We start from the raw sequence: 27387 nt of genomic DNA, 5'->3' as shown, positions 1-27387 counted from the left end.
ACATGTCCTACTTTACAGAGGACAGTCCCCTGTTTTGGAGAATAGCAGAGGACAGTCCTCTATTTGATGGTCTGCCCAGTCCAAGCCTGATTTAAAGTCAAAGACCCCTAAGGAGGGAGAGCAGCAGGGGCCTCGAAGTTGTCCGTCAATACTTAGCACCTGGACAGCAGACTGAGCAGGTACCCAGGTCACCTTGTCAGTCCTCCCTGTGATGAGGTATCATAGAATCATAGAAGAGTACAGTTGGAAGGGGCCTACAAGGCCATCGAGTCCAACCCCCTGCTCAATGCAGGAATCCAAGCCAGAGCATCCCTGACAGATGGCTGTCCAGCCTCGTCTTGAACGCCTCCAGTGTGGGACAGCCCACCACCTCCCTAGGTAACTGGTTCCATTGTCATATTGCTCTCACAGTCAGGAATTTTCTCCTGATGTTCAGCCGGAATCTGGCTTCCTGTAACTTGAGCCCATTATTCCATGTCCTGCACCCTGGGATGATCAAGAAGAGATCCTGGCCTTCCTCTCTGTGACAGCCTTTTAAGTACTTGAAGAGCGCTACCATATGTCCCCTCAGTCTTCTCTTCTCAAGGCTAAACATGCCCAGTTCTTTCAGTCTCTCTTCATAGGGCTTTGTTTCCAGTCCCCTGATCATCTTTGTTGCCCTCCTCTGAACCGTCTCTAGTTTGTTTGCATCCGTCTTAAAATGTGGTGCCCAGAACTGGACACAGTACTCCAGATGAGGCCTAATCAGTGCTGAGTAGAGGGGAACTTCCCAGGATTTGGAAGCTATGCTTCTATTAATGCAGCCCAAACATTTGCCTTTTTTGCAGCCACATCACATTGTTGGCTCATATTCAGCTTGTGATCTACAACAATTCCAAGAACCTTCTCGCTTGTAGTGTTGTTGAGCCACGTATCCCCCATCTTGTAACTGTGCATTTGGTTTCTTTTTCCTATGTACAGAACTTGGCATTTATCCCTATTAAATGTCATTCTGTTGTTTTCTGCCCAGCGCTCCAGTCTATCAAGATCACTTTGAATTTTGTTTCTGTCTTCCAAAGTATTAGCTATCCTGCCCAATTTTGTGTCATCTGCAAATTTGACCAGCATTCCCTGCACCTCCTCCTCCAAGTCATTAATAAAAATGTTGAAGAGCACTGGGCCCAGGACTGAGCCCTGCGGTACCCCGCTCATTACCTCTCCCCAGTTTGAGAAGGTCCCATAGATAAGCACTCTTTGAGTCCAATTCTGAAGCCAGCTGTGGATCCACCTGATAGTTGTTTCATCTAGCCCACTTTGAGCTAGTTTGCTCATCAGGATATGATGGGGCATTTTGTCAAAAGCTTTGCTGAAGTCGAGGTATATTATGTCTACAGCATTCCCATAGTCCACAAGGGAGATTACTTGATATATAGTATTTCTGTTTCAATTATATTTATTTATTTATTTATTTATTTATTTATTTATTGCATTTATATCGCGCCTTTTTTCCTCCAAGGAACCCAAGGAGGCATACATAATCCTCCTCCCCTCCATTTTATCCTCACAACAACAACCCTATGAGGTAGGTTGGGCTGAGAGTCTGTGACTGGCCCAAAGTCACCCAGTGAGCTTCCATGGCTGAGTGGGGACTAGAACCTGGATCTCCCGAGTCCCAGTCCAACACTCTAACCACTACACCACATTGGCTCTCACTGGCTTTTCTAAATACCCACATATACATATGGTGTCCTCTTTTTCTGCTTTTCCACTGACTTGGATTTCTGCATTAAGCAGGGGGTTGGACTCGATGGTCTTTTAGGCCCCTCCCAACCCTATTATTCTATGATTCTATGACGTGTTTCCTCTTTTTTCCTGGGAAGTGACACATGAGGTATCAATGGAAGGATTTAGTTCTTCTTATCACTTGGCAGGATGTTAGAGATTACTAGCTTCCTAAATGGTGGTTATTACCACTGTTTGTTTCTAGGTGAAGTCAGGGATTTCTTTCGGGAAGCCATCAATGGCCAGGAATTCTCCGCTCTGACTTGCCTTGTTCAAAGCAGCCACAGGGATGAGAAGCCTTAGGTCTCTCTTTCTCCACAGCTGCCAGTTGCCTCCATGTATAAAAACAATGTCTGTATCCACAGGAAAAAAAAGTAAGAATTGAGGATAGCTTCTTCAGAAGGTTAGCAGAATGTTTGGAACTGAAATGGCGGGGCGGGGCGGGGGAGAGATGGCTGTAGGAAATATATTCATTTAGCCCTGGAGCTATAAAATTTCCAGCAGAAGCAAATAAGAGAGGCAGGCTTGTATGGTCTTGTCAAGATTCATTGGGGTTCTGACAGTTAGTATGCAATAGCATTTTTTAATATTGTCAGAGGCTGTTAACTCCAAAAACTCTATTTGTGTCTGGTTAGCATGTCTGCAGCACAGCAGTGCAGATATTGATCTGCCTTACAGGGTTGTCGTGAGAAATACTGAACTATAATATCATAGAATAGTAGGGTTGGAAGGGGCCTACAAGGCCATCGCGTCCAACCCCCTGCTCAATGCAGGAAACTACATATCTGAAGCATCGTGAATAGTCTAATGCTAAGTATGAATATTATTAAGTATTAAAGCCTGTCACAGACTCTTTTTGTGGATGAACAATGTTAAGAAGTGGGCTTACTATCAAAGAAGCTAACAGCTGTAAGACTGGAATGGATCTGATCTTTGGCTGCCCCAATGGTTTTCAAATGTTCTGTCTTTCCACATCAGCTTATCTGCTGTGAAACCCCTGCAAGTTTGCTCTAGAACCCAGACACATTGTGGAGGATCCAGGGCATGTTTGGAGATGTATATTGCTAGGCCTTACTGTTGGCCACTGTGTGGATAGTGTCATTATATAGTTTATTCACTAGGTGGCACTGGACTTAATTGTGCCAGGGTGGAGCCAGTGGTTTCCTCTTGGTGTTCTGCTCTTGCTGGAGAGAGACAGTAAAGTTCTTATTTAGCCTCCAGTAGTCCAGCTGGGTCACTTTGGACCCTGGACTTAATGATCTTATTGAGTGGGGGGCTTTAGGTAGCCATGTGTATTACTTCAGTTGTGAAGTGAACCACTAACATTTCTCTTTCCCGCCCACAAACCCAACCACCATTCCATGCTTTTACATTCCCAATATGTTAGAATGTTTGCCAATTCAGATGTTTACAAAAAAATACTCTGAGCGTCTGCAGTGTTTCATTTAAGTTCACTTCAATCATAGCAGCACCATGACTACAGGAATAAAATGGAGTTGGCTTCTGTACTTGTTACTCTCTGAGTGGTCACTGGGGTGGGGGCTAGGAGGGTGCCCTGGAATCTGCCCCCTAGCTGCACCACTGCTCCTGACTGGTCTGAGCCTTCCATGACACCTTTCTTGAATTGAGAGGGGCACCTAGAACACGCCTAAGTAGGGATGGACATATCGGTCCATTGTAGTTTCCATCAGTTTCTCATGTTTCCCATCTTAGGTTTGTTCCATCCCATTTCTACAGCAGTTTGTGAATTTTTTTTAAAGGGAGGTTGGATCCAAAGTTAGGCAGGTGCAACGGGGCTGGTGGAAGAGGATCATGGACCCCTCCTGAATGTGGTGAGCTGTGCTGTATGGGGGGAGGCTGAGGCAGAAGGCAGATCCTAGATCCAACCCAGTGGGTAGAATCCAAGCAAAGTCCTACTTAGAGTAGACCCATTGAAATGAATGGGACTTAAGTTAGTCATGCCTAACTTAAGTCCCATTCATTTCAATGGGTCTACTCTAAGTAGGACTTTGCTTGGATTCTACCCAGTGTCTGCACAACAATGTGGGATTCCCCCATCGATACACCAGTACCCCTAAGAGGGTAACTTCAAGTGTGCTAAATCAAACAAGGCTTGTTTCATATAGGAGCAAATACTGAACCATGGTTGAAATGTTGACCCGGGTGACAAAGAACTGTCCTCCTCCAGAAATGGACCGGACACTGCAAAAGCCATGCTGTTGTGTGCTTTTCGCCCCACACTGGGATGGCATTGGTCTGTTTCTTAGCCCTGCAATTTGATTTTTGCGGGTCTGGAAGCATTTTTGCACAGGGAGCCAACATCCCCCCCCCCCCCCGCCACCGCCCGCTCTCCCTTCTCAGAGATGCTTTATAACAAGAGCTAATGCTTGATGCAGTGTCCTTAACATTCTGGAGCATAAATAGTGTTGCGCTGACAGTTATGGCTGACATAATAATTTTTAGTACTCCAAGTGTTTCACTTCCACAAAGTTACTATAACCTCCGTGTGAGGAAGAACAAATTTCCACAGGGTGATACAGACACCACAGGGAGATTGAGTGCCGCCCAGGGGTCATTTTTATGAAGTTAATGGCATGGAATCTTTCTGTCTGAGGAGCAGAAGCAGCCTGACATCATGGCTGCAGAATATGGCCTTGCTCAGTCTTAAAGATGTTGGCCCACTAAACCAGGACTGATGGTTTACTGAGCCATCCGCCCACACACTCCCTCCTTTGTCCCTCCCCTTCTCCCCATCCACACCAGGAAGCTGTGGTTACATCTCGCCTTCCGTTCCAAGCCATGATATAGTGAGGGGAAAATTACCATTGCTTGAGGTGTGTACACTCATCTTGCTGTTCTCTCTGGTCAATAGGTTTTGCAGGTTTTGTAATGTTTCAAAAGCTTACACAACCTGTTTGGCCAGAAGCAGTAACGAGACAACAACCAAAACAGGTTTCTACATATTTCAATGGCTCTGCCTTACCTGTGGTGCTCTTAAAAAATATTGCCTGTCTCCAGTACATGCGAGGAGCACTTTATCCTCACCATTAGTAAACAGGTTTTGCAAAGTGTCACAGTGCCTCAGAAACCTGCCCCCCAAAGTCACAGAATTTGGCATTTGTTGCAGAATTCAGCATCTTGGGAATTGAATTTCAGCTTTCTGTCTGTCTGTCTTTTCCCTTCCCTTAAGGACACATTCCTTGCCCTTATGGTTGCAGAGACAGTGCTTCAGATGTGTGGCCAATGCCTCCTGAAATCTCAAAAGCCAGAAGCGTTCACAGGATAAGATTTTCAGCAGTCTGGGGAATAAGGCTCCAATGCTTTGCATAACTCTTTCTCCCTCCCTGTGATTAATAGTAGAATAAATTATGCAAATTAAGATAATATGTCCAAATATGCTTAATTTGCATGAATTATGCAGGTCATAAAATTTCACTTTTAATGATACAGAGTTTTTATTCTGCTTGGTTGTTGGTGTATTTAAATGCATAATACACTCAACCCTGCCTGAGGTCAGCATACAGCAACATCTTTGCAGGAAAGGACATCAGAGGTCAAAAATCTTATAAACAGTAGAAACCACCTCAAATCCTGGTTTCAAATCTTGCTTTAGAGGGAATCAGTGGTGTAGTGGTAAATTTTGAAGTGCAGACACTCATAATGACAGTCACCATAGCCACACCTCCAGGGACAGGCCAACAATGCAGACAGCAATACATATCAACAAATCAATTCTAGCCATTTTCATCTCTATCAGCAGCAGGTCTTTTCTATAGCTATTAGGTCTTAATTGCCCCTTTAGGACCAGGCCACCCCAAATTAGGGATGTTGGAGAAATCCACAATAGAACCAAATGAGTTCAGATTTTGATGAATTCAACTGGCGGATTCCGCAGAGGACCAGCTTTTCCCCAGTTGGGCAGATTCAGTGGACTTGTGTACTGTTTCTCTAACATACAAAAATATGCCCTCCAAAAATTAAAAATGGCCAAAGTGTGCATTTCCCCATAGGCTAAAGCATGAAAATGCACATATGGGGGAAATTTGCACATTTGGGGGGAATTTGCGCATTTTTGCATGTGCAGATTTGTGCAAATGTGCATTTGCGCAAATTCAGAAACCAAAAAATTCTGATGGGCAGACGATGGAACAGAAGGTGCCTGACAATCTGCAAAACACAGACGGAATGGATTTTACACAATCCATACATCCCTACCATGAATTACTTTGCATTACAACAGGGATAGCTCACAATGCTATATTGTTGCTGGAAAATTCATTCCCTCCATCCACCCACCAGCTGCTGTGATGGTGGCAGCTAAGCTCAGAGGGAACCAGGAATTTGGAGAAGGTGGCAGATGGCATCAGCATCCCTGCTAATCGGAAGGTCCCAGCGCTGCGTCCCCGTGAGCTGTGATCCTGCTATACCACTGGAAGGAACTCATGGTTATGGCTGGCAGGAGAAAGTTGAGCTAGAGGAAAGAAGAAACATGCCTGCTTCTCAATACTTCATTCTGTTTTTTTCTGCTGTTTTCTAAACGGCGGTGTGTTGTTGTTTTTAGCTGTCATTGGTTTTGTTCATTAATCTGTTTTCTTTTTAGGTTATATTTTTATGTTGTTCAGTCCAATTACCAATTGGAACCAATGACCTAGGGAGGTGGTGAGCTCTCCCACACTGGAGGCATTCAAGACAAGGCTGGACAGCCATCTGTCAGGGATGCTTCAACTTTGACTCCTGCGTTGAGCAGCGGGTTGGACTTGATGGTCTTCTAGGCCCCTTCCAACCCTACTATTCTATGATTCTATGAGTCCTGTGTCGATTTTGCATAAGCCACATTGTGCACTTTGCAGAAAAGTGTGGTATAAATTCAATCCTCAGCATCCTCAGTGGAATCAAAATTCCACTGATGTCATTGCCTTCAGTTGCTTACCCACTCATTTATTATTGTTGCTGGGTTGGATCTAGGATGGGTGGGCAGTGTTGTGTCCAGCTCTGGGGAAGAGGTGGGACTGGTGCTGTGCCACAATTTGCCCTCCAATTTCCCAAAACTTTCTTTGCCTCATGAAAGAGGCTTCCGTTTTTCTGCCTCTTTCTTAGGGCGCTTTAGAATTTATTCTGAATTTCTTTGGGTGGTGTTTTTGACCTACCTTATCACTGAGAGGTGACCAAGTCTGCGATGTGTGTGTTTTTCTTTCTGTTACTCCTCTTTCCATCACTCCACAGCCTCCTCAGCTTCCCATGCTTCCTGATCTAAAAAAGACCCATGAGGGAGGACTTGTCTCATGAGATCTTCTCCTGGGCTTTAATGGAAGTGCAGGAAGCCGGGGGGGGGGGGGCTGCAGGTTGCCAGAGAGATGATTGCAGATTGAAAGACAGGACACTCACACAGGCTCCTCTCAGCCTCCTCAAGCCTACTGCAGGCACAAGAACCCCAAACTGAAATGTTCTTGTTTGTATTTCTTTTCTATCAAATTGAATGGGAATGGTTGAAAAAAAAAAACTGGGAGAAATTTTCAGCTCAGCGCTAGTGTATATGAACAGGCCCTAGGATCAGGGCTGGCCCAAGACATTTTGCTGCCTGAGGCAAAGGCCAAGATGGCGCCCCCTTCCATTCCATGTACAAAAGTTGACTGGACTGGCAGATGAATCTGTCTTCCACACGAATGATGGGACAATGTTCTTCACCAAACTTGAAGAATTTGCAGAGTAAAATTCTCTGTGGAATTTTACTCTGTGGGGGTGCAGAGTAGGCTGCAAGGCTGTGTTGCCCTTGCACTGGGCGTTGAACTCTTAGGTTAGAAGTGCCAAGATAGTGATAAATCAGACTCAAAGGTTTACTTACAAGGAGTACTTTATTGGGTGACTTACAGCACACAGGCATACCCAGTGGTGGGATCAGATAGCTTCTCTGAACCCCGAGCCATGGGGTCCAATGGGTTTTATACAATACCTGTTAGCCATGAGGCAGCATAACAGCAGCAAGCACCCCTAGTGTTCATTCCCAGCATAAACTAACAGCACTTGGTTCTCAAGCACAGGCACCTGCAGCTCAGCATAAACACACAGCTTCACTTCTCAGGCACGACCTGATAAGGCTTTCTCCTCATTAGCAAGGAATGTTCTGAGAAGGCTGTTATCGGCCCTTCGAATCATCTTCACATGCTCAGAGGCTTACTAGCAAAGGAATTGCACCAATAATGAACTTAAGCAAGCGTTATGGATCTCTAGGCCTGTCTAACACTACAAATGACTTGGCTACACTCCTGGGGCCAATAGGGATGTCAGAGGATTCCGCCACAGATCTCAGGCCGAATGCCAGTGCATTCGGCCCTCCGAAATCCATGGTGGAACGAAGCCCCCCTGCCCCACCACCCTGCGAAAGGCACACAAAATAGAGCCTTTACCTGGTGCCGTTTGTGCTGCTTTACAAAAGGCAGCCACATCTGCGGCCGCCATTCTCTTCCCCATTTTTGCCATGATAGGCTACGTAAATACTTACGTAGCCTATCACGGCTAATGCAGGGACGCCATTTGCATCCCTGCGGAGGCCGTGATAGGCTATGTAAATATTTACATAGCCTATCACGGCAAAAAAAGGGAACGCAAATCGCAGCGGCTACGGCAGCCACCATTTGCTTTCCTGGTTTTTTGCCATGATAGGCTACGTAAATATTTACGTAGCCTATCACAGCGAAAGACAGGGGCGCAAATGGCCACTACGCTATTTGCGCCCCTGTTTTTTTGCCATGATAGGCTACATAAATATTTACGTAGCCTATCATGGCAAAAAACAGGAACGCAAATAGCGGCTGCTGTAGCCACCACAATTTGCGTCCGCAGGCTCCGCACGCCTGCAAATGTACCCATCCAGTGGCTCTGCGGAGTTGCCACGGAGCAGAGCCGGCCAGGTTAGGATTTCAGGCCTCCCCCCCACTGCGAATCACCCCTTCAAAAAGGTAAGTGACTTTCGCACATCCTTAGGGGCCAATACAAAGGCACACAATTCTCTCCTTGAATGCCTTGCTGCTGCCTCTCAGCATCTGCCGCCTGAGGTGAGTGCTTCACCCTGCCCAATGGTAAGGCCAGTCCTGTCTAGGATTCCCCAACCTGATCCATGTTAGGGCTCCTTTGCCTTTATGTGTGATAGAGGAAGGGAGAATTACAGCAGGGACGTCTTCTACTAAGACTTGCACAAAATAAGAACACCTGCCCACTGGTGCTGGCATAGCTTCCCGTTCATAAATAACGATGATGCCGCTAAACATGCAGGAGACCTGTCATGGTCTTCCTGATCGTGATCTATGTCCGATGCAGCACCTGCGAAGACGTTGGCCATCCCTCTTTTCAGCCAGTCAGTTCAGAAGTCAGATCTGCATTTTAGCCTAGTAAACACAAAGCTATTTATAAACAGGAAGGCAGCAGCTGTTCAAAAGAGGGAACTACCATTTCATGGGAGGCTTTCTTTGAGAAGTGGGAGGAAGCCTGGCACTGTGGCAGAAGTGTAACATCAGCAAGAAATAAAAGATCATCTCAGTTTTAGATGCTGACATCCCACCAGAAGTGTTACCATTAATTAAACATTCCAACAGCACCTGCTGATCTCCTCTAGTAATGGAGAATCCAGAATTCTGGGTTGCTAACCTATTTTTCTGTAAGCCCTGCTGGTCTACTAGCAGCCTTTCATAGCAAAAGAATTGTGTCCTGGGTTGTCTCACCCAACATTTGTAGATACAAAGATAGATTAATTTGGGCTGCAATCCCAAATATACTTATTGAGTATGCCCCATAGAACACAGTGGGACTTACTTCTGAGTAAACCGACATAGGACTGTACTGTGCTTCGTTCATAGATTCATATCCTGCATTTTCACAATGCATCCCCAAGGCAGCTTATAATGGAAAAAATAAAATTCATCAAAACAATATATTCAAATATATTCATCATCAGTAAAATTTACAAAAACTGGAGCAAATTCTAAAATAGCAATCTGTGGCGCTCCAGATGTTTGGGCCTACAGCTCCCATCATCCCATGCCAGCACAGCCAATGGTGAGTGATGATGGAGTTGTAGGCCAAAACATATGGAGGGCCACAAGTTGTCCACCCTTGTTCTAAAGCATCTGATTTTCAGACTCTTCCAATACCTAGTATTCAGGGTCCAAAGAAAACAGAGGGGGGAGGGATCTTGACGGCTTTGCTGAATGGGACAATGAAGCAGTTTTGGTAGAATTTCCATAAATAAGGAAAAAGTCCCCAAGGAAAAAGTCTTGAAAAATCAAAAGTCTTGATTACCAGGTGATGTGGAAACTCTGTGGGGCGAGCTCTGTGGGAACTGTTTCTCATATGCAAGTCAACAGTTGTTCTTAGGGTGGCCATGTGTCCTCTACTTAAAGTCCTGTCCTGTCTAATTCTGGTTTAAAAATAATGAGCCATAAGAACTGTCTCCCACCAAAACAGCCCCTGAACAGCAGACCCAACCCAGAGGCACACAGGTCACCTGGTCACAGACGTCCCCACTCTGGTCAGATGTGCTGTATTTCTGTTTATGTTATAATAATTATTTCTAAATTTGCTTCTATACATATGAATTAGCCTGTGCAAATTTAGACCGCTGTCCCTTCTTGCCCTCTTATTTTTTGGTGATGCATTTCCTCTTTGGGGGCAATTCTTAAGTGCCCACCCTACTTGTTCTTGCAGTCTTCAAGGGATCATAGAATCATAGAATCACAGGGTGGGAAGGGGCCTACAAGACCATCGAGGCCAACCCCCTGCTCAATGCAGGAAGCCTGATTCCCAGGCGGTCTCCCATCCAAGTACTACCCAGGGCTGACCCTGCTTAGCTTCCAAGAACTTGAAACCCCTTGATGGCTTTTAAAATGACCCCGCTCTCATGGGTGACTGATGTTCTAAATATTTCCTTTTCAAATCACTTTCAAGGAGATCATAAAAATGCTTAATTTTTACTTAAAATCTCTTTGTGTGTTTTTTAATGTCACACTTTTAGAAGTTGCCTCGGAGCAGTATCTTTTACAAGGCCCGGGCCAAACTCCATGCTGATTTATACGTTCTACAGACCAACTTAATTTAACTGCTGAATATTTTATAGTCAGGAAGACTGACTGCCGAAATCTCCATGTCTGAATGGTTGCAAGCACACCAGATGCTCTGTAAGCAAATGCTGCATGAGATGGCTAGGCCCCGACACCATCCCAGAAAAGGAGCTCTTTTAAAGTCAGCTGAAAATAATCCATAAAATATGTGCAGTCTGGTTTCTCACCCACTGATAGTGTGTGCAGAGCTTCACTTTGCTGAAGAGTAAGATTTTTCTTCTTCTCTCAGCAACAGTAGCCTGCAGCTAGCATGAAAGTTGGACTTCAAACTCACACACATATGGGACTTTGCTGGCCTTGCCTAGTGACCCCTTGAGGGGTTGGGGATTGAACAGAGAAGCCATCATTCCTATAATTGCCTACACAGCAAAAAAAGGATTCTTGTGGGAATTATGATTTCCATTCACACAATAGAATGGAAACTGTTTTTTTTTTAATTATCATCAGCATTTGTTGATAATGATAATAAAAACAACATTGTTGTTGTTGTTGTTGTTGTTGTTGTTGTTGTTATTATTATTATTTGGAAGACCTTCAGAAGTTTAATATGAATTTTGATAAGTATGTTGGGCACAGTAATTATTTCTCTTCTTCCTCCACTATGTGTTTGTGGTTTGTTTGTTTTTAAATTGTGGGCACATTATCCATGTTCACAGTGGAGGGTGCTGTCCTGTCACCAGCCCTGAAGCAAGATTTAACTGCCAATCATGTTGGCTTTGTACATGAGATGGGAAGGAGGGTGCTATCTTATCCTTTGTCTCAGGCATCAGCATATTTTGGGCCAGCCCTGGCTGGAAGCTAGCGGTAGTCTTTGTTAGGGCACAGCCCCGAAGTCGTTGTTGTTGTGGCAGATCTGAGAGTGAAGTCCAGCAGGTTAGTCTGGTTTTGAGCTCAGGGGCTTCTGCTGTGCCTGCGGTGGGGGGTGGGAGGGAGAACACAGTTTGCAAAAGGAGGGCGGGGAAATGTTAAGAGAAAAAAGCTTAAGGTGTTAACAAAAAATAATAATACCCCCCTTCAAATATAGCCCAATGAGGACTAAGCATGCTCATTGCTCACAGAATGCTATCATGCTCAATGTCACAGAATGCTGACTATCTCAGGGGTGGGGGAATAGATGGGATGAGCGAACAGAGTGTACTGAAAGAAGGCAGGGCTGGCTGGCTGGCTGGCTGGAACACTGAACAGGAGAACTCCACTCTGCAACATTTTGTTGCAGTGTGTGTGCGTGTGTGTGTGTGTGTGTGTGTGTGTGTATAGACAGACAGACGACAGAAGACAGCCTAATGCAAACTATCTATGGAACATGAATAAGGTCTTTCCCTTCTGAAGTGAAATTGGGCTTTTTGCTTTTAATGCTCCTTAAGGACACGTAAGCATGTGCAGAATGTCCTCTCACTCTGGGTGGTAAGCTGCTTCAGATGGAAATCAGTATGCAACACTCAAGGCTTTGAGCATGTGTACAGTGCCCTCAACTTAAACACACACACACGCGCACACACACACACACACACACACACATATCTTGGAGAAAGGACAGAAATAATCACTGTCCCAAACATGCTGTTGTTTTTTCCTGACCTAGCATCTTAGCAATTGCCCAAGAGAATGATGTTCTGGCGAGCTCAGTAAACATCTGACCACTTGGCAACTCTAGAAAAAGTTCACAAGGACATCTTTGTTAGCTCTGGGCACCTACTTTGTGGCAGAAAAGGAGACAGCTGGAGATCTCCTAACTGGTGGGCTGTGACCCATGGAACAACCTTTGAAGGATGGGTCTGTGGGGAAAAGGTTAGGTTCCTGCCGACAATCATGGTCTACAGCATGCATATGAGTCAACAGTAGCTCTCCAAGTTTAGATATAGGGCTGATTCATGCATTATGCAGGAGGAAATCCAGGTTTGCTACTAATTGTACTCTCAACTGGGAGCCACTGCCAATCCTGGATCCTTGACAAAAGTGATAAACATGTTTTCAGATGCCTATTCGTTGCATTCACGCTTTAGGTGGACATCTAAAATCCATCAAGGGTGAAAGAGCCCCCCATGGCACACAGGACTTTGCCACATTTACAGTGCAAGCCTTACATGTCTACTCTGAAGTAAGCCCCATGGAGTTCAATGGGATTACTCCCAGGTAAGTGTCTGTGGGATTGCAGCCTAAATATGTTAACCAGCCCTGAGGAGGAGTACAAAATAAGAGAGGCGGGGCACAAAGTGTGAGTGTTGGTTTAGTGGCCTCAGTGGCAGAAGCAACTTCTTCCTTCCTTCTTTCCCAACACCCTTTTGTTCCAGCTCATCTAAAGAGTGCCAGTCCCTCAGCTTTTCCTCCCACCAGCACTCTTTACTCATTAAATTAGCTTCACGCTGCAGTTCTTGCAATTACATGGAGAACTCAGAAAAGCTCCAGGGAAGAAGCGTTGCGGGCTGTATAAACAGTGGTGAAATTATTCTCCAACTACAGAGACGTCCTTGTCATTGATGGTTTGGGAGTCGGCTTAGAAGAGATGCATCACATAATCCTGAAGAGACTTCAAGGTGTAGGAGACCTGTGCACCCAGCAAGGTGTGTCTTCCTGTTCCTGGCAATCAAGTCAGAAGGAGGATGCTCGGACAATGTTTGTTTGCACAGTGGAAGCAGGGCGCCATCTATTTTCCAGAGGAAGAAAATGCTAACGCTCATTATGCACCTGGAATATTGCATACTTTTGTTTTTAAAAGTATGAGATATTTTGGTGGGACTGCTTAGCTGCTTATTGTTACAATCCAAGAAAATTGCCCTGTGTTTCTTGCACAAAAAGTAAACCTGGGGCTGACGACTTCTGCCAATGTTACATAATGTTGTTGGCATGACCTGATACACACACTGTACCCTGGAGTTCCAGTGAAACCCCAGCAAACCCTGAACAGGCAGTTATGGGAAAGAGCCGTAGAGGCCTGGCAGCACCCAGGGGCATGATCAGGCAGCTGCCAATGGCCCAGCATCACTGCCCCTCCTCCTCTCCTTCCCAGCTCTGTGCAGGAAGGTCCTTGACCTCTCATTCAGCGGAAGTGGACTTTTATAGGACAGAGGGGCGGGAGGACAAGAGAGAGGAGCCGGGGGCAGGGGGGCATCACCACTGGAAATGCATGGAACAGAGAGGGCGCAGGCATAGCAGGGAGACCAAGCCAAGGGCCCAAACAAACCTGGAGCCATAACTCAGTGGCAGAACACTGGCCTGTAGACGGTCCCAGGTTCAGTCCCTGGCATCTCCAGTTAAACAGATTTCAGCAAGTATTTGAGACACCTGGGAGATTTGTTGCTAGCTAGGACACAAGCAGTCCTCGGCTAGCAGAACCAATGGTCTGACTCAATATATGGTAGATTTACAGTCAGGGCCAGAAATATCGAAACAAGGGTAACTGTTTTGGCAGTTGGCCTCTGTACACCACCACATTGAAGTTGGAAGGAAACACACCCAGATGGGAGCCAAGTCAGGACTTCCAGCTGTAATTCAAGGGGTTGACAAAAGTGGGGCACTAACCAGGAAGTACAGCCAGTGGCATGCACACACACCCATCGTTGGTGGCTCATAAGTAATGGAACGAATGGCTGACAAGCAGCTGCATGGCCAGGTGTGGCCTGTTTCCTGGGTACCCCATGACCAGTCAAGCAGATAAAAGGCCTGGAGGTGTTCTGAGTTTTGCATTTGGTAGCTGTTCAGTGGAACTCCCAACATGAGGTCCAAAGAGGTGTCCATGCGAGTGAAGGGGGCCATCATTAGGCTGAGGAAGCAAAATAAACGCATCAGAGAGATAGCAAACACAGTGGGAGTGGCCAATACAACAATCTGGAACATCCTGAAAAAGAAGGAATTAGCTGGCAAGCTCAGCAACAGCAAAAGGCCTGGAAGACCACAGAAGACAACTAAAGTGGATGACCACAGAATTCTGCTCATGGTGAAGAGGAACCCTTTCACAACATCTAGCCAGGTCAAGAATGCTCTTGCGGAGGTAGGCATGTCATTGTCAATATCTACAGACAAGAGACGGCTTTATGAATGTAAATACGGAGGCCTCACAACAAGGTGCAAACCACTGGTAATGCTCAAGAACCAAAAGGCCAGATTAGCCTTTGCCAGCAAACACCTAAAAAAGCCTGCCCAGTTCTGGAATAAGATTCTTTGGGCTGATGAGACCAAGATTAACTTGTACCAGAATGCTGGGAAGAGAAAAGTATGGACAAGGAAAGGAACAGCTCATGATCCAAAGCATACCATATCATCTGTCAAACATGGCGGAGGCAGTGTTATGGCATGGGCATGTATGGCTGCCAATGGAACCGGGTCACTGGTGTTTATTGATGACCTGACTGCTGATAAAAGCAGCAGGATGAATTCTGAAGTGTATAGGGCTACACTTTCTGCTCAGATTCAGCCGAATGCTGCCAAACTGATAGGACACCGCTTCATATTGCAGATGGATAATGACCCAAAACATACAGCAAAAGCTACCCAAAAGTTTCTCAAGGCCAAGAAGTGGGATGTTCTTCAGTGGCCAAGTCAGTCACCTGATCTCCACCCAAGAGAGCATGCTTTTCACTTACTGAAGACAAGACTGAAGGCAGAAAGACCCACAAACAAGCAGCAGCTGAAGGCAGCTGCAGTAAAGGCCTGGCAAAGCATCTCGGGGGAGGAAACTCAGCATTTGGTCATGTCCATGGGTTCCAGACTTCAGGCAGTCATTGACTGCAAAGGATTTTCATCCAGGTATTGAAGGCAATCCTTAAGTTTGAAATGATGTTGGTTTGTTCCATTACTTATGAGCCCCCAACGATGGGTGTGTGTGTATGCCACTGGCTGTCCTTCCTGAATGGTTAGTGCCCCACTTTTGTCGAACCCCTTGAATTACAGCTGAAAGTTCCGACTTCGCTCCCATCTGGGTGTGTTTCCTTTCAACTTCATTGTGGTGGTGTACAGAGGCCAACTGCCAAAACAGTTATCCTTGTTCCGATATTTCTGGCCCTGACTGTATATGTCCCTAAGCTCTGGGGAGAGAGCATGACCCAGTACTAATCCATCAATGCTGCTTGCTACCGGTCAGGGTCATCAGACCAGTTCATTGTTCATAGCTTTCCTTCCAAAGGCATGTCAGGCCATTCCTATGTTTTGTTTGTTTCCCAAAGAGCTGTAGAGAATTATCAAGAAATAATTACTGCTCAGCTCCATGCTCCACATTACTCTGCTAGTTTTCTATGTGTTGCTGGTTTTCTGCCTGTCGCTTCTAAGCTGGCAAGCTGCTGAGAAGCTTTGCATGAACAGCAGTATAGACGCGCTTTAAAATGGACCAAGGGTGATAATCATACTCAGCTACCAGCTTGCAAGTGCTCTGACCCACTGGAAACAGTTTTGATGGCTGGGGAATGGCCAGTAGGTTAGGAACACATAGGAAGCTGCCTTGTACTGCATCAGACCAATGGCCCATCCAGCCCAGTATTGTTGACAGTGACTGGCAGCAGCTCTCCAGGGTTTCAAGAAGGGTTCTTTCCTGGCTTTACCTGGACATACCAGGGATTGAATCTGGGACCTTCCACATGCAAAGCATGGTCTCTACCACTGACTTGCAGCCCTCGCAGCTCCAGTGGCCCACAGGTTGTGCTGTGTCCCACTGCCCAGGTATGTCAAGCCTTGGCAGCTCGCACAAGCACTGCTGGCCCCAGAGAGGGGTATCCTCAGAATATTTGTGAATCATACCCTCAGTGTTCAGTGCTTACAAAATCATAGTCTTATCCAGCTTGGAAATGATACAGACATAAGAGGACACTACTGATCTCACTTTACAGACGAATGGTAAATTCTCCTCTGCCTCCTAGGGCTGCTCCACACCAGGTTCTTTATCCTGCAGCTTTACCAGGGCTTCTGCTTCCAGATTCTTTGCAGGATTAAGATGGGCTCCTTCACACACACTTCCTGGTGGGTTGTTGTTTTTTTTCCATAGGATTGGCTTTATCTGCAAGTTCTATATGTTTCATTATACAGCCACTAGATGGTGCTGTTGTTATAGCGCCACTTCCTCTGTACATGGACAAATTCAAAGCGATTCAAGCTGCTTCTTTTTATCAGCTCATTATTTCCGTTTCAAATTAAACTGCAGAAATAGGGGGAAATCACGGGAGAGGCACTGGGGGTTGACGACGTCATGGAAAGGACTTGCAAACCTCCATGAGTAACCGATCTCAACCATAGGATTAAAAGCCCCATGGGGAGGAGCCCCTAGTTACTGGCTAGCATCTTCCTGAATTGCCTTTGATTTGCTCAGTCCAAATGATCAGTCTTTCATTTGTAGCGCTAAAGAGTCGTAGCTCTCCTATATATGTGTGTTCTTAACCCATTTGATGACTGCTCATTTTCCCTCTTTACTGTGGGGGAGTGCCACAAATGGCCATTTACCGTAGAATGTGGTGACCCCCAGTCATCTGTATCACCTGCATGTGTGGAGGAGAATTCTACCATTTCCCTGCTTCGGGTGTCAGAGGCTGAGGATTACCCCCCCCACACACACACACACACACTTCTCCCCCAACCTGGGAAGCCCTGGGGCTTAACAAAAGTTGGATCTCAGGGATAAGAACTGGGAATCAGCCATGGCCTCCATCCGTTGCTGCTCTCTGGGTGGGCATTTGGGGGGAGGCCAAAACTGTGGGAACCGGGACTTCAGCCCTGAGGTGCAGTGCTAGCTACAGCACTATCATATTGTCACTCAGTGTATCCCTTTGAATCATAATCCCACATAGCTTTGATGTCGTGCTATGGTTCAACAGAGCCACTCCTGTCCATTGATTTTTTTGTTGTTTATTCGGTCAGTCGCTTCCGACTCTTCATGACTTCATGGACCAGCCCACGCCAGAGCCATCGCCACCCCCAGCTCCCCCAAGGTCGAGTCCGTCACCTCCAGAATATCATCCATCCATCTGGCCCTTGGTCGGCCCCTCTTCCTTTTGCCATCCACTTTCCCTAGCATCAGCATCTTCTCCAGGGTATCCTGTCTTCTCATGATGTGGCCAAAGTACCTCAGTTTTGCCTTTAATATCATTCCCTCAAGTGAGCAGTCTGGCTTGATTTCCTGGAGTATGGACGAGTTTGATCTTCCTGCAGTCCAAGGCACTCTCAGAATTTTCCTCCAGCACCACATTTCAAAAGCATCTATCTTCCTTCGCTCAGCCTTCCTTATGGTCCGGCTCTCGCAGCCATTGGTTACTACGGGGAATACCACTGCTTTAACTATGCGGACCTTTGTTGTCAGTGTGAAGTCTCTGCTCTTCACTATTTTGTCAAGATTTGTCACTGCTGACCTCCCAAGAAGTAAACATCTTCTGATTTCCTGGCTGCAGTCAGCGTCTGCAGTAATCTTTGCGCCTAGAAAGACAAAGTCTGTCACTGCCTCCACATTTTCAATCCAGGAGTCCAGTTTTCCTCTCCCTGCTTTAAATGCCCTTTAACTCAGAACACCTGCCAGCTTCTGAAGCCACATTATTTATCCCCATTTGTAACCAGAAATGCGAATGAAGAATAGATCATTCTTTCCTAAAGTAGCTGACTATTCTTTCTTTTCTTTTTCCTACAGCCTCTCTGACTTTGTACAAAAGCTTAAAATATTCATATATACTGGGTTGAGGTGCTTGTGTATAGCCTTTCAAAATGCGAAGCAACCCTGCAGCAATCTGGTCCAAAGAGAAATCATGTTCAAGACAAATTCAGACAAGCCTTAAATTAATCAAAGAGAGGATGGTTAACATTTTATTTTTTAAAAATCAACAGTAGATGTTGCCAAGTTTCTATGGCTGCAAGGAGCAGGGGTTCTTTAAGACTGCCTAAATTAGCTCCTCTTTCAAAAGCTCCCTTATGAGTATTTTAAATGTTAATTCCAAAATCTAGTTTGCTAAAAACAATCGGATTTACATTTGACTTCAGTACAGGTACATGGGTGGAACAGCTCCAAACTAAGCAGGTAGGAATGGATCTAACTGAACTATTCTGCCTTTCCTTGCTGCTATATTCATCCACTCACTTGTCCACACTGGGCCATGATCCCTTTAGGCAAAGCCACTGTGAATCTGCTTTCTTATTTTAGAAATGGTTTACACATGCCGACTGGAGCAAACAAGGAAATCACTGCTGGTTCAAAGAAGAGTGTGTGTTTTTTAATAATGTATGTGAAGTGGAAAGTGTGCTTTGCATCATGTTGGAACAAGACACTGCATCCAAGTTAAATGGAAAATCTAGAATTCTAGTCCATCACAGTCCATCAAACATCAAACTGCTTGAGAAGGTCCTTATATCACATTATTTATCTTCTGGATCTGGGCATTCACATTGCAAGGCTGCCTTTACATTAAAGAAAAAAACCCACAGTCCTCCCGTTGTGGAGCCTTTCCGCATTTACGGCGGGCTCCCAGGTGGCGACCACGTGATTGCTGAGAAAGCTTTTAATTTTCAAGGTTCCATAGATCTCAGTGAAACAGCGCCATCTAGTGGCTGTTTTAATAGTGCAACAATCCAACTTAATTTGATACTTCATTATTTCCAGATCTTTTTAAGATGGAACAACCAGGAAATATCTCTGGGATGTGCCCTGGAGGTTGACAACATCATGAAAAGGACCCACAAACATCTATGAGTGAGCAATCTCATTAGCAGGATAAAAGCTCCATGTGAAGAAGCCCCAAGTCTCCATACCCTTTCTAAAGACACTAGGAATGTAGAGAGGAGGTAAAGAAACTCACAGCACGCTGGTCCCAATTGAGATGGGGAGAATCTACATTAGAGCCCCATTTGCATGCAAAGTACCACTGTGCTGATTTTTTTTTTTTTTAATGTAGATGTTGCTCTGGGGGAACACGCACTAATGAATACAGCAAATATCTACCATATTGAAAATGCTGTGGAGTCCCAAAAATTAGAGTTCTAATTGCAGGAGAAGTAGGATGAGTTTGAAAGGTGAGTTCTATCATTAATGTTTGCAGTGCAAGTGCATGTCACAGGCCTCAGTATAGTGCTGCAATCGCTTCAGTTACCTTTTTCTTTCTCTCTTTTTGAGTCCATTGACTGCATGCGCACCTTGAATGGTGCACAGCAATGGCGGTGTAAAAATAAATTGGTAATTCACAGTTGCTCAGCTCCATATGTGTGCAGCCAAAAATCGCTGCAAAAAAAAAAAAAATCATGGAGGAGGAGGACCAGGGAGGGGAAGAAGGTGGAGAGGTCATGATGCCATTTTTTGTATTTGTTTCCTGCCTGCAAATACCATAAAAATCATTGCAAGGGAAAATCAGGGAATGAAAAGAAAAGGAGAAAGACATGAAGAGAAGAAGCTGGGGTGAAATTTTTGCGAAACAGGTTCTACACCTTTAAAGCCACTCCTGCTAGTAAGATTTATAATATGGCTAGGTTGGAGCACACATGCCTTCGTAGCACATGGGAACTGGAAGCACCAGAATATTGTCATAAAAGAGGTTTGGGAAATAATGGAATATTGGGAGAGAGATTTTAACAACACAATGGGTTGGAGTGTGTGTGTTGTGACCTGTGTGTGAACCAGATATCAGAGTGTCAAGATAAATTGCTTGTGCAGATTAGCCCCAGTGAGTATTTCCACATCTTACAGTGGAAGGGCAAGCAGCCATCACACGAGTCCTATTCAGGGGTTCTGAAAGGGGTTAAACATGTGAGGAGAGGAGTGCTCTAGCCACCACCACCCCATCGCATTTGTCACCCTCTACTTGTGGAAGGCAACTTTGTGTAGAGGAGGGCTTCCTGTATCAGCTTCCTGTATCAACTTTATCCTGTATCTACTTTGTGGAGAGGAAGGCTTCCTGGATCTACTTTGTGGAGAGGAGAGCTTCCTGGATCAACTTTGTGAAGAAGAGAGCTTCCTGTATCTGTGGAGGCTCTCCACAAAATTGAGAATGCTGATTTTCCAGTCTGGAGAGCTTCCATGAATACAGGAGTCCTGGCAAGACATGGAAGTATTTGTTCTTGACAGTAAAGAGATGTTAGAAAATAACAGGAATGATAATAAATGGCCAGCTGTGCACTACAGGATGCTTTAATGTTCCTCACATTTTTATTCCGCCCTTCTTCCATTGGTCTCAGGATGGCATGCATGCACACACACACGCAATTGATGCTGATAATAACTCTGTGAGGTAGGCTACATTCAGGCAGTGACTGGCCCAAGGTCACTCAGTGAACTTAATGGTGAATCAGGGTTGTGAGCGCAAGTCTCTCCATATAACACACACCCCCAAATGTGCACATAGATCAACACAGCTTCCTGCATTTCTTTTATTATTATTATTCTCCGTGGGGGCATGACTATCAGGACTTTCATGATGAGCATCTGCACTCCAAAATTTATCACTGAACCACTGCATTTTGACCTCCCAGGTTGTTCTGTCACTCTCCTTAAAGTGGTCATCCCTGAACAAAGGCATTTCAAAGGAAGATTGCAGGGTGAAACTGCAGAACTGCCATCCATTGAATCTTGAAGAAGTCAAATTCTATCATCAGTGGCTTAAATTGGGAGGTTTCTTATTTTTATTTATTTATTTATTTATTTATTTATTAAATTTATTAATCGCCCATCTGGCTGGTCACCCAGCCACTCTGGGCGATGTACAGCATATAACGAAACAGTTTAAATCACACTACATGCCAGAATGTCTGTGTGGGGATGGATGGGCTGGCTTGCGTCTGCCGAGTGCAGGCACTCGCAAGTCGCTGCTGCTGCCCGCGCCTGCAAGGTGGGCTGCGCAAGCCCTGTACGGCTCAGCGAGCAGTCTGGGTCCCTTCCCCTCTCATCCTTGCTGCAGTGGTGGCTGCGGCGACAGAGACAGGCTGGTTGTTTTATGTAAGTCTCTTACACTTACGTAAAATGATTGGCCTGTCCCTGCTGCTGCTGTAGCAGGAGTGGGGGACAGGAGGAGAGGAGCCATTCTCCCCTCATGTCCCTGCTGCAGCCGCTGCGAATGGTGGCTCACTGAGGGACTGGGCACCCATGCACTTGCTCGACTTAGCACATGCTGAGTCAGGCAAGTGCTGGGGTCTGTGCACTGGCATCCAGGGAGGGGGCGAGCTGGCGATTTCTCTCTGAGCTTTGAACCCCAACCAGATGCCTGCACCATCCCTAGTTATCACCAACCACTGTTTTTGTTAATGGCCTCCGTTAATAATGTGATGTTCACTGTCTGTACTTTCTGCATTTCATCCTCTTCTGACCTCACTGTTTACAGTCCTCTCCAACTGTGTGTGTGTGTGTGTGTGTGTGTGTGTGTGTAATTCTTCATGCAATCCATGAAAGCCTATGTCATAATGAATACGTTAGTCTTTAAGGTGCCACAAGACACTTTCTTGTTTTTGCTGCAACGTCTGGAAATCGAAATTAGTTTCTTTTCCGTTTCTTTCTTTTTTTTAATGGGAGTAGCTACCACCATGGGAGAAGCAAGCAAGCACTTCCTTTGCTAGCTGATTTGTCTTTAGTCTTATCCCAGTTCTAGATTTACTTGTTTTACTCCCTGTTTGAGTCTGCAACTTACTGACATCTTTTCCCCAAGGAGTCGATCAGCCATTTCAATCCTGGTTGCTTGTGTTTCCACGATTACTGTGGAAGATGAAAGATCCAGCACTTCTATTAATGTAATGTCACAACTGCAGAGCCCTCCCTCTCTCAGACTGGGCTGATCCGCAGTGCTCTATGTTCTGTGACTTGATCTCTTTATCACAGTTTTCAAATGCACAGTTCATCGCTAATCGTCTTAGCCTGGTGCCATATTAATCTTTTGTCTCTATAGCTTGCTGCTTTCCTTGCCTAAAAGTATATATTCAAACTCACTATTTGTTTGGGGCTTAACATAATCTGTGAGGCTTCGTAGGGCTGTTTGGAAGTCATCCTCATCTCCTACAGCTGGGCATGTGTCAAATATATCACGAAAAGGTGCTTACTTATGAGTGAACATGCATACAATTGCTCTACATGTTGCTTCAAACACTTAGCATTAACTTACTGAACAAAACTGCATGGTGAGCTATCCTAGTTACAACGCCCTGTGCCTTTCTTTTCTAGTCCTCATTTCCTGCCTGTGACACCTTCCTTCTTTTTTAAGGTGGCAGAAAATCCTTCCAGACTATGTCAGTATATAGGACAGAGATCCAGCGTCAGCGCATGGCATGGTTGGGCAAATGCTGGGGCCCTGGAGGATCCACTGTAGAATCAGCATGTACCATTCATTTAAAAGGGGGGGGGCTGGAGCTGAGAAGAAAAGCACTGGGTTGGGCAACTACAGCACTTGCCACCGTCAGTAAGGCCAATGTCCCTAATCCCACCCCAATGTAGCATCCCTCTATGACATTGTGTTAGAACCCAGAGGCATTCTGGGAAACGAAAGTGGCAGTGGCTGTTGCCTCCTAACCTACCACTTCTATCCTCTGCACAGAGCTGAGGGAGAACTCGGTGATTTGAGCTGCTGCTTCTTTCACTGCTGCCCATCCCCACAACTGCCTACCCCAGGGGTGGGCAGCAGGTGGCTCACAGACTGCGTGTGCAGCCCACAGGCTGCATATGCCCCCATTGCCGCCTGCTGCCATTGCTACATTTAAAATTAAATAGGCCCTTTTTTGCTGCCGCATTGCCACATTTCAGTGGCAAACTGCTGATTTTTTTCCTTTTCCCTGCTGCCATGCCACTGAATTTCAGTAGCGAATTCTGCAGGGCAGTGGCAAGAGTGGTGGGGAAACTAGGCCAACCTGCACTTGCAGGGGAGGGTCAGGGGAAGTAGTAGAGGACACTTTGCTCAAGGCCCCATCAAACCTGGCACCCTCCCTGAAAAGACACTGCAAGACTGATTTTAAAATATAAGTTTCCCTAAAACTCAACAACTACTTTAAAAAATATTTATTGATATACATTTTTGGCTCTTTCAAAAACATATAAAATTATCAGAGGGTGGCAGGGACACCGGGGCAGGGGTGGTTAGTTGCAAAGTTGTACAATCTAGTTTCTAAGTAAGACAAACTGATAATAGTTTGCAGCTACAATAGATAGAAGATAGATAGATAGATAGATAGATAGATAGATAGATAGATAGATGGGAAACAGGTGCAGTGCCGGTTAAATATTATGGTTGTAGAGTATGCTATGACCTCTTCTGTGGTTGCTGGACTTGTGGAATTCATAGCCATTGGCACATTTTATTCGTTCTGGAGTTCACATTAATAATTCATGTTACAAGATGTGTATTGACTTTGATAGACCTTATTCATTTAATTAACTTGTATCTGTACTTATATAAGGAGGCATTGAATACTTAAAGGAGGGAGGGAGTTTAAATATCCTGAATTGCAGTTTTTCTTATCATACTCTTGGGAATGACATTGTTGGATCATTACAGCTCTGTCGTGGCCACTGCATTGTCATGTCACCATGGATTAGTACACTGCAAAATCTTAATATACTGCAAATGGATTAATATACAGCAAACTTGTTAAGAAGTTTCCTGATGTGGCTTTACAGTACAAATATGTCAGTTTCTGGTGTGTGTGTGTGTGTTTAAAAAAATGAATCTCAAGCATGTAAACAAAATTCATGGAATCTGTCTTACCACTCCTTACTTGTCACAGTGATTTGTGAAACTCTGTACCTAGGGGGCACAACTGTTATTTGGGCTTAGTGTATGGACAAGTCTTGCCTTGAAGTGGGCATTGCACTGCCAATATGACATGCAAAATGAGAGAGAGAGAAAGAGAGAGAGAGAGCCTTTGTACCAACTTAGTCACTCACATGGGACCAAAATGCTTATGGTACTCCCACACCACCTAGAAGCCTTTAAAGTTTAACCATGATGGTGATGATTATGATGATTTAAAAACTGAAAACAGGACATTTCATCTTTCCCTCAAAATGGAAAATACACTGGCTAGCTAGAAAGCAGACATTTGATACACACATCACCCGAGACAACTTAGCCCTATTCAGGCATTCAGCCAAATGTGTGAGGGCACAAACTGTGTTTGGGGTGTGGCAGTGGCAGCTGGTAACTCCAGTTCCAGAGGGGCTGTGATTCAGGGTTTTAGTTACCACCAGCTAAAATGCTAATGGTGCTATCCAAGGTCCAGAAAGATGCTGTCCAAGGTGCTGGACTCATTTTGGGGCTGCAGTTCAGCATCCCGGATTGCGCCATTAGAGTTTTGGCTGGTGGTAACTAAAACCCTGAATGGAATCACAGCCAATCCGGAACTGGAGTCACCAGCTGCCACTAGGATGTGGGGTATAAGTGCCAACCTCAGTATCCTTCCCATGATAGAGAACCTTGTGTTATCAGGGTTCCCAATCATAGGAAGGCTTTCAGGCATGTTCAGGTGAATGTGCTTAAAAACTCCCTTCAGACCTTTACACTGAATTCGTGAGGGTCAGACCAAAGAAGGCAGGGCTGGAGTATACAGCGCTGCACCCCCTACACAGTTTGTGCCATCACATGCTCAGCTGAACACCTGAATAGGGCTTCTTCTGATTACTAGTAAAGTCCAAACACGGTACGTGTTGATCCTAACAGCAAAAAAAAAGAGACTAGACTTGCCTCCTAATGCAGGAGTTTGCAACTTTGAAGGATTGGGGGGGCAGCCCTGGCCTTCCCAGAACCCTTCTGGGTCTGCCCCCCTCCCAATCACTGCCAGTGGAAGTGGCCACCACTGCTGAAAGTGGCCTCACCACCAGAATCCCACCACCAGTGATTCTGCTAGGAAACAAGGTACAATCCTATGCACACTTACCTGGGAGTAAGTCCCATTAAATGCAGTGGGACCTACTTCTGAGAAGACATGTACACGATCACACTGTTACACTGGGATCCTGTACATGCTTACCTGGAAGTGAGCCCCATTAAATTTAGTGGGGCTTTATTGTACGTAGATATGACTGGATCATACCCTCAGATGAATTAGATACGTGCTTAGGATTTCATCACTTAGGACTTTATGCCAGCAACAGAATTGGCAGATTAAGTTAAAAGCCCCCCCCCCTTCCAGATTAACTTGTTATAATCTGTGTGGACAAGTCTCTCTAACCAATACTTTTCTTATCTTACAGAATCCCCTCCACCTACAATTGAATTTAGAACGCTCATTAAGCTTTGATGCTGATGTCACTTTCTCAATCTTGGCCTTGAACAACTGGTATAATTTTAGCTTGATGGTATGCCAGGAAGAGTGGAACATCACCGATTTTCTCTTCCTCACACAGCAGAGCTCCAAATTTCATTTGGGATCCATTATAAATATCACAGGAAACCTCACATCAACCAGTGACCTCTTGACCTACTTGCAAGTTCATCTGGAGAACATTAAGGAGACGACGTCAACAGTGGTGATGTTTGGCTGTGACATGGAAAGCACAAGAAGGATTTTTGAAATTACCACCCAGTTTGGAGTGATGCCTCCTGAACTTCACTGGATTCTTGGAGATTCACACAACGTGGAAGAGTTGAGGACAGAAGGCTTACCATTGGGTCTTATAGCTCATGGGAAAACAAGACAATCTTTTTTTGAAGACTATGTACAGGATGCAGTGGAGCTGGTAGCTAGAGCAGTTGCTTCTGCTACGATGATCCAACCAGAACTGGCTCTTATTCCCAGTACAACCAATTGCTTGAACACAGAGGAAAAAAATCTCACTTCAGGCCAGTATTTATCAAAGTAAGATTTTATCTCAATTAATTCCCTTGTAAAGACTATGAATGTCTCATATTGAAGCTCCATATTTAAGGGCCAAATCAGAGTTTCCTTGAAGATCCGGGACAGGGAATTGCAGTTTCCACTGGACTTCTTAAAAGTGTCAGTGGGGAGGGTGCATTTTGGAGAACACAAGCAGCAGGCAATGATGAGATGCTTAACAGTTATCCTGCCTGCTGTTTCTCCCCTGTACTGACCTTCCTATTTTTCCACCTGCCACAGCAACTTGAACTTTGAAACTCCAGCAGGTGAAGGGGTTTGCAGGGAAGATGTGGCAGGAGGGGGAGAAGATAAGCACCATCCACCCAACCACCACCTCTCCAGTACAGATCCTATCCTCACTGCACCAATTCACCACTGTTCAGTGGAGCCCTGGGTCTTCCACCAACCATCTATTTTGGCCTCTATTTTCAGTGAAACCATTTCACTATCATCATTATCATCATCATTATCGTTCTCATGAAGGACAGTATACTAGTTTCACTCAGATTTATCATGCTGACCTCACTGGAGAATTGGAGCATCTCTATGCCCATCCCAAATCCCACATTTAAAAGGGGGCTTTCTGCTTCTCTTTTAAATACAGGATCACAGTGGACTCCCTTTAGATGTGCTTCCTTTCCCCACTCCCCTTTCCCCCTTATCTGAGTTTTCCATATCTTCCCCTGGCTTAGCTCCTCTTCTTGTGGCTTTTCCTTTTTTCACAAGAGGGAACTCAAGCAGAACACAAGTGGGATAATTTGATAGCTCATTATGTCCAATC

General features: G+C 45.3%; 1 protein-coding gene across 1 annotated transcript in view; it reads left to right on the top strand.

Annotated features, from left to right (window-relative positions):
- The window catches only part of GRIN3A (glutamate ionotropic receptor NMDA type subunit 3A), a 145706-nt gene that overhangs the window by 44451 nt on the left and 73868 nt on the right, over positions 1 to 27387 (top strand). The window contains exon 2 of the mRNA XM_084832163.1: positions 25984 to 26588. Coding sequence (XP_084688289.1) covers positions 25984 to 26588 — 605 coding nt within the window. The remainder of the gene's footprint in view (positions 1 to 25983; positions 26589 to 27387) is intronic.

The sequence above is a fragment of the Heloderma suspectum genome, chromosome 2 (assembly GCF_057233095.1).
Source record: "Heloderma suspectum isolate Gila_16-S chromosome 2, 16-S_ref, whole genome shotgun sequence".
NCBI classification, from domain to species: Eukaryota; Metazoa; Chordata; class Lepidosauria; order Squamata; family Helodermatidae; genus Heloderma; species Heloderma suspectum.
This window is presented reverse-complemented; position numbering and strand designations above follow the sequence as displayed.